Raw genomic sequence first — 14533 nt, 5'->3', positions numbered from 1 at the left:
TGCACGAATGGTCTCCTTCAAGGGAAATCTTCTTTTTTTCCCTCTTGAATTTTTATGCCTTCTTTCCTTCTGTAGATCGAAGAATCAGTTGAGACCCACTTTGGCAGCCGTGGCAGAAGGGCCTTACTCTACGGGCCTCCTTCCTACAGCAAGAAGGAACTTCAGCTCCACCAGCGCATTCTCACTCAGCATCGCTATCAGGTTGTCATCGCTGAAGGAAGGCTCGGTGCTGACCTTGGGCTGGAGCTCCTGGGAAAAGGTCAGACTAAGAAGTAATTAAGCCGCTTACCATATAATGTTAAATACTTTCTGGAAAGCACTACTCTCTTCCTCTAAAAAATTCACAAGAGCAAATTTTTTTATCCATGATCAGCTTTCTTGCATCATAGGAAACTTGGCTCCTTTTCTGCTTCCTCTCAGTTCTCCTTTAGCTGCATTTCTTTCTTCCTAAAATTATTTTGTTTATATTTTTGTAGCATTTTGGAGTTACATAGTTCATCTTTAAACGCTACATAAAAAATGTTTATGTTTATGAGCCTGAATACGCGTTCTGCCCAGCACCAAACTGCTCCATATTTTACGAAAATTGCCACTTCATCTGACGGCAAGGAGAATGTGCTGGAAATTGTTTCAAGAAGCCAGCTTAAATGTGATTCACAGATTGTCTCTAAATGTGAAAGAAGTATGGATATTTATCTCACATGCCATTACTAGTCAAGTACTTTTATTTCTATCATTTGAAGTGAAAAATAAGAGACAAGTTTTTAAAGAAGTTATTTGAAAAGAAAGTTGAGTAGATGATGAGGGTCAAAAAGGGCAATAACGTTAAGAGCTGGCATTTCTTGAGCCACTAACCGTGTGACATGTTATATTCTGTATTCATGCCTCATTTAATCCTCGCCGAAGGCCCCTGAGTACCCTGAGATGAGGACATATTAATCCCTCCCCCGATTCCAGAAGAGGAAACTGAAGCTTGATGGGGTGAAGTGACTCACCTTGTACCTTAAACCTGGGGGGTGGAAGGGCAGGGTGTGAACCCCTGTGTCCCCGCCCTCACTTCTGTGCTAGCCCTCTTCACCTCCTCGTTACCCACTCCCTGTTTGGACCCCTTACCCTGCACGAATCTGTCATGATTAGAACTACCGGGATGTGGAGCTCTCATTCCGCATGAACCAATCGGATTTTTCTCTTTATGATGACACAGTGTATCTGTTTTCTTATGTATCAAAAGGGAGGGGAGGAAAAGCTGATTCGAATTAACTGCTAATCTCCAGGGTGGTTTCCTTTGGGAGAAAACCATCAGATCCTGGTGCCACAGTAACTTTCATTTCTCATTTCACTTGCAACCCTCTTGCCATCCACATAGTGCTTGTTCTTCAGTTGGGTTCCCCCTTTGCTCTTTAAAGTGCTAGTTTATAGATCAACTACACTCCGATAAAAAACAGAATTAAAAAAATAAAAAGATAATAAAGGAAAGTATCTTAAAGAGAGGGAAGAATTTCTTAAGACAAAGAAGGATCAACCATAAAAGAAACGATTGATAAACTTGACCGTATTAAAAATCAAGAATTTCTGTCCATCGAAGACAACCTAGGGTGAAGACAAAAGCCATGGAGTGGGAGAAGCTATTTATGTTACATGCTACTTACAGAAGACTGGTGTCCAGAATACCATTAGTACCCATATTCACACCAGAATACGAAGCTAACACATGTTATGACCCAGCAAGTCTACTCCTCGATACCGACAGAAACCCACGTGCACCAGGAGACGTGGACAAGAATGCCCATGGCAGCATGAGCCAATGTATGGCAATGATCCAAATTTTCATAAATAGTAGAAGGGATAAGCAGTGCTGTTCCCACAGGATAGAGTGCAATTTGATGCTAATGAACTAACTACAGCTAAATGCAACAACACGGAGTAATCTCACAAATCTAATGTTGAGCAAAAGAAACAAGACGGAAAAAGTTATAGGGTATGACTCTATTCTTATGAAGTTGAAAAATAAAGGCAAAACTGAAATGTACAGTCTAATGGTTTTAGAACCTAAATACCGCTAATTAAAAAATCAGGATCACGGAAGGCAGCGTGGTGGTTACGGACAGGGTTCTGCGTGGGGAGGGCACGCGGGACTCTTCCAGGGTGCTGGCCATGCTCTTTTCCTTGATCTAGGTCAGGGCTCAGCAAACTTTACGTGAAGGGCTAGACAGTGATTATTTTAGGCTTTGTGGGCCATATGGTTTTTGTCAGAACTACTCAACTCTGCCATTATAACCTGAAAGCGTTAGACAGAGACAGTACATGAAGGAAGGGCATAGATGTGGTCTAATAAAACTCCATTAACAAAAAAAGGCCAGAAAAAAAAGAAGTGCCAGTTTATGCTGGTCAGTGAAAGGTGCTGGGGACATTTAGCCATGATCACCCTTCACCATGTTCGCCTTTGCCATGTGGGCAGGTGAGTTGTAAGCTACTTAGCTAGCAAAGCTCCCAGGGAAGAGAGCCCCAAAAGAGTCACTCTGATGAAAAGAAAGGACTTCAAATGTGCAGAGTACGGCCATTTGGACAGATATCCAGGAAGGCCATTTGCTGGTCCCTGCCCCAGGAGAGAAGTATGGAAATCTAGAGCCCTGGGCTTCTGGAAGCAAATAAGAAAAACAAGTTGAGGGAAGTTGAAAGGTCTGGAATACCAAAGAAGCTGGAAACAAAGTTTACACACCTCAGTGTGGTTGGTTCTATTAAGAAGAACCAATCTAAATCCATAAATGATACTGTCAGAAATCTGTTTATCAGAATAACCGCCAATGTTAAGGAAAGATATAAAAGGTCCAGCCTTCCTCTCATCCCATGAAGTATTTCAACTCATTGCTGAACCGCGTGATTGACTGTATAACCATGAAAGGAGCGCCATGTCAGCTGTGCTCCGGAAGTCCCACAAAGCATCGGCCCTGATCACACCCAAGTATTGTCTGAAATTCCCGTGCTCCTCTGCCTCCTGGGTGCTGCTGCTGTGTATGGGCACAGCATGTATTGTCTGTGCATTTCCATTTCCATTTCAATTATTTTCTCCAGTTGCAAAACAAAGAACAGGTCTCTTCTCTCCCTTGATGTTCTTGTCCTTGGGTCAGTGTTACAAGAAAAAGGAGGATTACTTTGCAGCTTCCAAATATCAAGAAAGTGCAACGACAGCCTGAAGGCAATAGAATCTGGCAGCCAAAGGAGCCGCAGGGCTGAGTAGCACACGATAACGAGACGGTGTCACCAGAGTTTGTCAGTGTAAATACTGATTCTGCACCCTTTCCCCACGTTCCCTCAGCTTTTAAAACATCCACTGCCTAACTCTTTCTTGCTGTTCTTTTACTCTGTATAATAAGGTATTATTCCTGGATAAGCCTCAAGAAAGGGTAGCAGTTTCACAAGGATGGGAAATTGATTTTCGGTTTTTCATTTGACTTGTAGTTTTCACTGTGAGAGCAATGTGCGTTGAATACCTGAGCTAAAGAAGTTCTGTGACCATAATCTAACATGTCCCTGATGATTTAACCTACAGAAAAAAAGCTACCTTCAAAAAAATTGCAGCAAATTTAACCTACAAATTATGTTTGAATTGAAGCATTTACTATCAAAAATTATTTTCTAGTGATTTGATTCTTGCAAAGTTTGTTTTGCCTTAGTTGCGTATATTCACCTCCTGCTGATTGTACTGTATGTACCGGAGCAGAAAGCAGGGCGCTGTTGGGCACATTTAAACGTAATCCCCACCCAACCATGTTGAGCAGCTTGAGGGCAGTGGAAGCAATTTAGAATGACCTGGAGACCTACCCCACCTACCTTTCACTTTACCATTGCAGTTTCTGCTATTTGCTATCCTGAAATTTGAAAATATTACATTAAAACAAAATAGATTATTTCCACAAATGTTATTAAGTAGCCAGGTGCAGACTTGACACGTTTATAAAAATCCATTCTCAGTCACAGGAAAATAAATATAAAAATGCATTTTCCCTAGTCTACCCATCTATTCCATCTGCTTTCCTCTCCTTTGGAGGTACTGGGGAGGTACTGGGGATTGAACCCAGGGCCTCCTGCATGCTAAGGATGCGCTCTACCCCTGGGCTATGCCCTCCCCCCACCTCTCCTCTTTCAGCTTGATCCCCGTCACTTCTGCTGACCTCTTTTTGGGCCTTCCTTTGACACACAGGTGGCCTTTTCCAGCATGGGGCCACTTTTCTTAACCTTTCCAGGTTGGAAAGGGATAAAAATTAGAAAAAATAAAAGGGTGCAAGTCCAGGCTGGCAACATTCTGTTGCTAAGTATAATCTAGTCTTGCAGAGTAACCTGTGGGCTTTAGATTGTATTTAATTTTCTGACTACTTATTTATTAAGCATTTAATGAAAGGAAAAGTAAACAGTCTTGGGTTATAAATTAGAATACGGGCATTATCTTTTTCCCCGGGTTGATTCCATTCGATAAAATAACAGAACTTAGTGCTCTATCCAGAAGGACTGTAAGGCTGTGGAAATTTGACCTTAAGCAAGTTAAGTTCTCCGAGTCCTGGTTCTCTTATCTATTGAAGGCAGTGATGATATTTACTTCATAAGAGTATGTAGTGAGAATTTAATCACCTTGTCTACACCCATGCGAGTTCCGGGAAGAGGCAAAGTCCAGCCAATATTTTTCTCATTCAGTGGGAGTGGGGCCCAGAAATTTGTATGTTAAAAACAGACACAGATAATTCTCATGTGCAGCCCAGTTTGGGAAGCATTGTGCTAAGAGACATACTATTGGTTTAAGGAATAGACATCCTTAGAGTTGATTTTAGGAATAAAACGATACAAAAGTCTGCTTGCCACTGCACTACTTCAGATTTCCTTGAATAGTTATTACAAGCGGTTCAACGTCAAGCCTGATTTTGAGAGAAGAGGACAGTTGTCTTTACATACTTACACCTACAAAACTTAGCAGATTGTTAAATTTACACATTTATGTCCTTCAATCTCTTGCTTTGGAAAAATGTATCTTACGTCCCTGCATTTGTAAGAACGTGTCATTTCTTAAAGGCAAAGATAGAAGGACCAACAAATTATTCCTTTTCCTAGTATCTAGATACCACTTAGTAAAGCAGTGCTTCAGCACATGGAATAGTACAGAGGCCTAAAGAAGAGGAGATGTTTTCCAAGAGTTCTTTACCTATTCCCATGGCAACATACAAGGAGGCTGGGATCCAAGAGCCTCTGATTCAATAGACACCATCACTGGGTCAGAATCATTTATGTATACTTGAAGGGTAAAGCATATTTAGCAATTATCTGTCCACTCCTGAGGACATCCTACACTTTTATATTAAATGTTTTATACAGTTCATGTGAAAAACAAACGCCAACTGCTATCAAAGCTGCAGAATTAGAGTCACTCTTAGGGTTTCAGATTGCTCTTATTTTTGTAACTTGGGGGTTTTACATGGAATATGTAAAGAAATATGAAAAGCGAACAACCATATAGATTTCCTTGCCAGGGGTTGCCACTGGCCAAATCTGGCCCCATGCCTGTTTCTGTAAACAAAGTTTATTGGAACACAGCCACACATTTGTTTTTGTGCCGTCTTTGGCTGTTTCTGTTTTACACCAGCAGAGCTGAGTATTTGCAACAGGGACTGTCTGGCTCTTAAGGCCTAAAATATTTATTGTTGAGCCCTTGACAGAAAGCGTTTCTGACCCATGGATCTAGACTAATTCTACGTTATTTGATCTCATACCGAGCTGATGGTTAAACTCTAGGACTGAGATAGTTTAGTTTTTTAACTTACGTCAAACCTCATTCAAAAAGGATCTGATGGTTTATAGTAAAACATATAATAATAAGATTACTAAAATGGAATATAAAATTAGGGCTCACACTGGATATTCCTCTTAGCCACCATAATTTTGGCTTGAGCCGCCAAGTACCCAAAGCAACAAGGGAAAAAATAGAAGTTTTGCTCTCAGGAAGAAGGGAACGCTACAGTTCCTTCCCCTAATCTCCAACATGCCCGGATAGTATATTTAAAACAACTTTTCAAAAGGATTTTTAAGTTGACGACATTGAGTTATGTAATGGGTCAAGGGCCAGAGCAGCATTTGTGTTGCAAATGGTGTGGATGTCATATCTTGGTTCACATAACAACCTTCCAACAGGAGCTGAGAGTGTAACATCACAGCATGGTCTAGGGAAAGCATTTCTAGGAAGGTCTAGGGTTAACACTGTGATAAAATAGTATTTATCAATATTTGTATTGATATTGCATTTGATATATTGTGTTATGAAGATGATATTTTAAATAATGTTGCTTCACACCTTTCCCCCAGTAATAAGGACACTGTGATTTACCCAACTGTGTTCTTGGGGTGCACTATTAAAAGATACAGTTAACAGAGCAAGAGACACAGATGACTACTTAATGTTGTAGAAATACATGAAAAAAAGAAAAAAAAAAGCTGTTTCCTTCCCTGTTATAATTTAATAGATTTATATCTTAGCATATTTTTATTGACATTCACCTGCACTCTTAAAAATGTTCAACACATCCACGTATCATTTGCAGTTTAGTCTAATTTTGCAGGTTTGTTGATAATGGCTCGAGAGCCATTTTGTTTGTATTCAGAAGGAAGCCATAAGAAAGTTGAGATTTCAACTACCCATAAGTAAGGAGAGCTTAACCGCACACAAGAAAAATGCTTTCTTGGGGAGGTAGTAGACTGCGGTAATTAAAAAGATTAAGCTGTAGAGTAAGACTGAATCTAGCTTGGGGTCCCTGGTCTTACTTTTCAGTGGTTACACTGCCCTCGGCAAGTTATTTCGCCTCCTAAAGCCCTAGTTTTCTTTTCTGAAACTGATTGTTTTCACATAGTTCCGAGAATGGCACATGGCAGGCGCTTGAAAAATGGCAGTTAATATTGTGACTGCTGTCAAGAACTAGATACAGAAAAGGGATGGTGAAGATTGCTTTGTAAGGAGCTGCATTTCACATGGGCTCCCTAAGAAGCAGCAGATGGGCACTGCTACTGGATATTTCAGGTTAAATGAACCTGGTAAGTGTTTTCAAGTCTCCCTCTCAGCATAACATGTTTTCATTGAAAGATCAGGGTTGTAAACCCTCCTGAAATTCCAACACATAGTCTCTTGGATCATTCCATTTGGAAAAAAAAAAATTCACTTCTAAGAAAATCTGTAAACTCCTTGAGGTCAGGAACTGTGTCTGCTCTGCTCATCACTTAAAACCATGCCCTCCACGTAGGGTACGTGATAAGTATCTATTGAATACATGAATGAAAGAAGATAAAATCGAACACCAATAGCTAAGCCCCTTAAAGAGTGAAATGCCTCAGATTTTCACGTTAAAACTTTCTTCATCAACCTTTCATTTTTATGTAACTTTACAGGAACACTGCTATTCTACTTGTGTTCAGATCTGCTCTTATAACAAAAGTAATGCAACCACAAGGGCAGTAGTAGACAGGGCGAATGCTTTATACATCAAATGATTCTCGACTGTTGACATTTTTAACGCTGTGTCCATTTTTCAGTCTTCTTTGGCTTTCAAGACGCCTCTGTCCCGTTTAGCAGTGTTAGCCTGTTGGTTTTGTGGGGAGGGCTGATGAATTTAGTTCGGAGCATACTCAGGTGCCTTGAGCTTTACATATGGATGTGTTTAGCGAGACTGGTGGTCAGGGCAGGAGATGTAGATTTGTGGGTTATCTGCTTAGAGGTGATAATTGATTCACTGAAGGTTTAATATTCCATTAAACAATGGAACTCTCGGTGTTACTTAAAAATGCTTTCCAGTAAAGGACATGGAAATAATAATCATATAGCTTTTACTGGTCGTGAACATCGGCGAGCATTAAAGGTCAAAAGCCCCATCATGTCATTTAGGTCCTGTTTTGTGTCCTCTATCTTACGCTGTCTAGTTCTTTTCTTGGCCTAGCGTAAAATATTCACTTTTATGCTCTTCTAATCCCTTGCTCTGGAAAAACCTATCATGTGAGCCAGGATTTTTACAACATATACTTCTCTAAAGAAAAAGAAAGAGGCACCATCAAATTCTCTTTCATAACATCCAGGTACTGTTTGGTAAATCATTGTTTTAGTTCATAGAATGAATAGTGGCCTAAGAGAGGATAAATATTTTCCAAAAGTTTTTAACTTGCTCCCAGGGTAGAGTCTAAGTAATATGTAGTTTAAGAGACTCTGACGCAGAGTGTATTTTATCGTTGGGTTGGAATTATTTAAGCATACTTGGAGAGGGCATATTTCAACAGTTGCAGCAGAAACCAGAACTGTAGCAAGAACAAGAAAATAGATTGTTCCGATTGGAAAGACCATTTCTGGGAGGCCCTGCAGCAGTTGGGCCAATATTTTTGTATTCCCACTGTCCAACGGGACGGGACGTTTGAGTACAAGATTTATTTGTAGTAACCCTAGAAGGCATAGCTAGGACCAGCTTAAGGATGAACATTGTATCAGAGTTATCCAGCAATGGGACAGCCCAACTCAAAGGGTAGGAAGCTTTGTTGGGATGGGAGCAGGTCAGGGCTGCTGCTCAGGGAGAATGAATAAAGTCACCACTGAAGCGTTTTTCAAAATCCGCAGTCCTGGGACACACTGTAGCATTTATACATGCAGAATGAGAGAAAGCAAGACAAGATTTGAAACCTCTGACATTCTAGGATTCCTTTGCTTTAGTCTATGCTTTTAGTCTCCTGTCCTCTGGGCAGAAGAGAAGAGTGGGAAGCAAAGAAGTGGAGAAACATGGATCTGGAGGCAAAACTGAAGGTTTATAGCACGTTTATAGTAGATGCTTCTACCGATCATCTAAAATGTGAGAGCCTAAAGAACTTCTCATTCTTTCCCTCCAGCCCCACACCAGCACCCCGCCGCTTTCCTGAGTTTAATAAGCACTATGACTGTTTAGCAGGAAGACAAGAGAGTAAAGGTCACATTTAAAAGGCACAGTGTGTTTTGCCTTGTCGGTATTTTGCCTGGAACACACTTGACATACGTTTTTTATTAGGCAAGTAATAGGTTTGGGACAGTGTCAGAAGTGCTTCTATGCCTTTAGTTAATCAAACTGGGAAGGAAAAGGAATTGAGTCAGAGAAACGCAGAGGGCCGCGCATTCTATTTTATTGTATTATGACACATGGTAATTGTGTGTTCGGGTTTATTGTTATTTTTCTCATTGCTGATAGAATTCCTGATGTATTTACAACCAGACAGAATTTGTTCTTTAATTGGCACATGAGAGCTCAAGGAATGTTTATTTAACTTTAACTCAGTTGGGTTGTTTGTACTATAGGGACCTGAGTTCAATTTACTTTAGTTTCTGGGAAAAAAAACAAAAAACAAAAAAACACTTTCTTCTTTATGAAAGTTGAGTTTTGAGTGACCTCCCCATTCTAATGTTTCCTTTACCCTCCGCTGTGCAAAGAGAACAGAAAGCCACTGTCTCATTTTTACTCCAAAGAAACTAAACTACTTCCTTAAGTGGGTTAGTTCTTTCAACTGAAAATGGTAACCAGATGTTTACTGAAATCCCTAGCATTTCGCCTTCAATTCTAGCTTCCTTCTAATTGTTTGATCTTTTTAAGTTTCATAGAAACCAGACTGGGTATTTGAGCTTTCCATAGCTGGGACATATTTAATACAGCTTTGAAGATACTTTCTCCATACTGTTTCTTTAAATGTACTTCCTTCTGCTTTTATTTTTTAAAAAGATGCACCATTGAAATTTTTTGTGAGTTTTTATTTATTTTTTTTACAAATAATTTATTGCAGGTCATTTTTCTTTCCATACTTCTTTAGAATTGAAAAGACTGGTTGTTTTGTTTTTGTTTGTTTTGTTTTGTTTTGTTTTGTTTTTTAGAAATTAGACTTTTTTGTTTGGTTTTCCCACAGACTAAACTGTGCTTTGAATGACAGATTTAACTTGTAAAAACAAATATTCATATTATATTTAAGTGAAGAAAGACTCGAGGAAAGAAAACAAACTCCTTCATATGGGACCTTTCTAGTGACAGTGTGTGGATTAATTTAAGGGAGTTTAGAGACTCCAGATATAGTATGTTTACTATGCTATGTATTATCAGATTTAGCTGCTTGAAATATTTTAGACCTTGTCCTCTGGGAGGAGTCCGGGGGGGGGTCTAATCATATTTTTAAGACTGTGTCCTAATTTTGGCACTGCTTTTACTTTATACTCTCAGTGTTAACAAATATTGTTGAGACCTTCCGAATAACTTCCTTTTTAGACTTGACTTTCCTCAGTTAATAACTATGTCCCTCTGGGTATTCTCCATGGTTTTTATCTTATTTTTAGCTAAAGTTGCTTCCTCTTAACAACACATCTCTTCATGGATGTCCAAACTACAGTTTGGGAAACAAAGACTTAAGAAAAGTGTACATTTTTCCTTGTTAATCTCTCTCTAATTAACCCTCAATAATCAGACTTCCACCCCACCACACCCACCTTCCAAAATTGTCCTGTGAAAACTTACCAAAAAACTCCTTTTTGTTACAAAATCCATTCACTGTATTTATGATTGCATTATTTTGGTAAAGAGCAGCTCCAAGCATGAGTAGAATATACATTAAGCTTTAATGTAAATTCACTGAGCTCATTTCCCAAGTTCCTCAATCTCACTCTAGCAGTGTTTCCCAAACTTGGTGAAGTGTATGAACCAGTGGAATAAACACCTATCCTAGTGCAGCATGGGGGCTACAGGGTCTGGAATTTTCTTACAAACTCATTTCTCTCTTGACACTTCCTTAGTTGTGTCCTTTCCTGTGTCTCCCACCTTTCTGATCCCTCCTTTTTCATATTCTTCCTCTGAATGTGAGCGTTCTCCAAGACATTTATTCCGAGTCATCTTTCCCCCCACTCTGTCTTGATACTCCCTCAAGAAATTTTCCTACTCTACAGATTCAATAATCTCCTCTGGAGAACAAATTAGTGATTACCAAAGGCAGGAGCAGGGTGGTCAAAAGGTACAATCTCCAGTCATAAATAAGTTCTGGAAATGTAATGTATAGCATGGTGACTACAGTTAACAATACTGTGTTGTATATTTGAAAATTGCTAAGACAGTAGATTGCTTTACAGTAGATTGTAAGGGTTCTTGTTACCAGAAAGAAAAAAATGTAACTATATGTGATGATGGATGTTACCTAGACTTATTGTGGTGATCATTTCACAACACAGGTATAGAGAGAGAATCATTATGTTGTACCCCTGAAACTAGTATCATGTTTGATGCCAGTTATAGCTCAAAAAATCCCTCTGGGGCTATAACCTCTAAATAACGTTGAATCCTAACATCGCCAATAGGCAGAATTTTGAGAAAGCATCCATTTTCCAGGTATCTGATAGATGTTCTGATCTGTGTGTCCCAGGACCTCAACATGTATGAATAATGGCTAATGGATCCTGCTTCCATCCTGTGGTTCTGGCCCGCTGTGTTTCCCTGACTAGTACTACCTTCGCTCAGCATCTTAGGCTTGAAAGCTCTTCCTCAGGTCCTTTCTCTCCTTCAGCCACAGCACACATCAGGCACTGAGCCCTGTGAAGTGTGCCTTCTCTCGGCCATGACTCCAGCTCCTTACAGTCACTCTGCCTCCCTGGTGCTATCTCAGTGGCTATTAGACGCTCCCGAGTGCCAGTCTCTTCCTTCTCCAATACATCCTCACCACGGCTGCCACAGCTCTGCTCCCATCACGTCCCTGTGCAGAGTCTTCAGTGACTTCTCATTTCCTCCTAAACAGAATGCAGATTTCTTAGCCCTCCATTCAGAGTTTCCCCTGCCGCATGTCGGGCACCTCTTCATCCCTGCTGTGTAGTAGGGCTCTCAGGTGTCCTCACATTTGAGTTACCCAGGGATGGAGAAATTAGAAAAGCAAATGCCCAGGCCCCACTTCAGAAAATTATGTCATAATTTTGGGGGGAGGGGGTTGGACCTGGGCATCACTATTTTGTAAAAGCTTCCTGGGTGATACTACTTTGTGCGCAGGATAGAGTACCACTTTGATGGGTCAGCTCACCTTTACCTGATCATATTTCAAAGCTTTCTACTTTGCAGCTCTATTGAGGTTTTTGTCTCCTAGAATTCCCTCCTTTCTGCTAGTTCTTAAAATTCAAATTGATACATAAATTCACCTATAAATTCTCCTCAAACTAGAAATGGTAAACAAGTTACCTAAGGCCTCATCATACATTATTCATACACCTCTGATGCCAAGAATATGCTTGCATTATATTTTTTATAATTTTTGTGTGTTCTTCTCATCCCCCCTTCTACATGATAAACTTCTTGCAGAGCAGGGAGTGTTTTATTCCTCTATTTATTCGTTATTCTGCATAAGACTGTGCCTTGCACATATCTGCAATTGCAGGTACCCAATTAAATGAATAAGCTGTTGGAAAAATAAACCTGCAAATCTCCTAATAAAAAAGCTGAATCTTTCCTTCAGATATTCAAGCATCATTTACTTCTTTGAAGCTTATAGAAAAACTAGTGAGTGCTTGATAGGAAATAGCTGTATGGTAGAGCTGAGTGAAATGTGTCCAGGCCTCGTATTTGAGCAAAACCAACTGAAGAACAGAACTCACATGCCCACTGCCCCTAGCAAAAGTTCTCTGTAACCGTGTTTAGAGTTGGTCAAGCCAGTGGCCTCTGTTTTCAAAGAAGGAAGAATTCTGCCAATAAGTTAATAATAACCTTTAATAACAAGAACCCATTTCAGCTCTTTCTCTAAGGAAAAACATGAAAGTCATATGTGAATCTCATCATCTATGCAACAAAATGGTCTATTTAGAGCAGGGAACTCTTGGAATTTAAAAAATCTGGTTAGCATTCCATCTCGTTATCAGAATGACCAAACAAGTGATGAAGGGCTGTAGAGGGCAGAGATGACTCTCAGGGGGGCCCTGCTTCTCTAGTTGCTAGCTCTGTAGTTTGTACCTACCAGAAGGTAAAGGGAGTCCTTCCCTGAATGTTTACTTAAGGAATACAGTTTTGGTAGGGCTCAACCATAGTATCTGCAGATCCGCTAGGACTTTGGTTCTCAAGCTTAGTATGCAGCAGAATCGTCTGAACGGTTTGTGAAATCACAGATTGCTGAGCCCTGCTCTCAGCTGATCTGACTCAGTAAGAATGGGGCGTCGAGTTGAGAAGTAACAAGTCCCCAGGTAATGCTAATGTGTTGTCCTGGGCTACTTGTTGAAAACTGTGGTCCTAGGGATCTCTTGGTCACGGATTTTCAGTGTTTCTTCCGGAAGCGGAGAGGAATTCTGCCTGTTTGCTTTTTAAGCAGTTAGTGGCCAAACAATTTCCCATTCACCTCACTAAGTTCCTGAATCAATCTTCCACGTTGGTGAGAAGCCCCCCTCCTAAATTTACATAGATGTGAAAGCCATTAATTGTGAGTTGACATGCAAACCCTTGGAACATGTTGGCCTAATTCTTTACAGTCAAGACCAGTGATCCCATTTAAAATGAATAGCAACGAGCAGCTGAATTTAAACTGTCTTTGGAAGTGTGGCTTGCTTGAAGACTGTGGGATCCAGGTGAAAATATGGACAGATGATTTATCCCAAATGATGTCTATATGCTCCCAGGGAAAGCAAGATGGTACCATGGGAAAGAGGAATATTGGCTTGGGTTGCAATGTCTATGTGAAATCATGACTCAATTACTTAATTTCTTCAGATTCCTCCCATTTTACAGGAGATGAAGATTTATGGATTAGATGATATTTAAGATCTATTCCAAATGGAAAATGTATACAAACACTAATAAAAAATGGGAGAGATTACCTAAAATGCCACCAACAAAGACAGTTAATTTGGGACATATTTCTTTACAAGTTTTTTTTTTTAAATACATTTCATACAATTTTCTGGCTTTTTTCTAGCATACCGTTGTGTCAGAAATACATGTCATAAAAACTTTGTAAACGTTATTTCAAGGGCTACATGAAATTATATTACCTGGATTATTTAATATTGACTTAATTTCATGTCTTTCATCTTTCCCACATCATTAGGTGTTTATGATATTTCCAACGCTCTGCTATTGAAAATAATGCACTCACAAAATTATCGTTGTTCTCTGGAAGCAGGGCACGGAAATGCAAGCTCACAGCTGTAGTAGAAAGCAGATTAAGTTTCTGCTGGAAATTGGTACTTGCATCGTAGTAGGAATGCTGGGAATGCCAGAGTGGCAGGCGCATTCCACGGTAATCTGAAGGCTCATCCGAGAGAGCCAGTGTCAAGAAGAGTGAGTGTTTGCCTTTTCATTGGTTTGTTTGCTCAAGAATGCCTGTTCATTATTTGTCCATTTTTGGAGAAATAGCATATTAAGATTTATCAGGAAGATCTGATTTTGTGCTGCCTGGAGTCTCTAACTCATAACTGTGCACAGCGTGACTACAGCATGCTGAGACTGATTTTGTTTCTTGTCTTATGGAGAGAAATCCTATTACTTCGTCACACGGAGTATTT

The 14533-nt window shown here is 39.9% G+C and overlaps 1 protein-coding gene across 2 annotated transcripts in view; it reads left to right on the top strand.

The window, feature by feature from the left end:
* CPED1 (cadherin like and PC-esterase domain containing 1) overlaps positions 1 to 14533 on the top strand; it is a 258511-nt gene that overhangs the window by 24388 nt on the left and 219590 nt on the right. For both annotated transcript variants that reach the window (XM_072964602.1, XM_072964603.1), the window contains one exon: positions 76 to 259. In XM_072964602.1, the coding sequence (XP_072820703.1) occupies positions 76 to 259 (184 nt within the window). The remainder of the gene's footprint in view (positions 1 to 75; positions 260 to 14533) is intronic.

The sequence above is a fragment of the Vicugna pacos genome, chromosome 7 (genome assembly GCF_048564905.1).
Source record: "Vicugna pacos chromosome 7, VicPac4, whole genome shotgun sequence".
NCBI classification, from domain to species: domain Eukaryota; kingdom Metazoa; phylum Chordata; class Mammalia; order Artiodactyla; family Camelidae; genus Vicugna; species Vicugna pacos.
The sequence above is the reverse complement of the archived record's forward strand: the minus strand, read 5'-3'. Positions and strand labels throughout refer to the sequence as shown.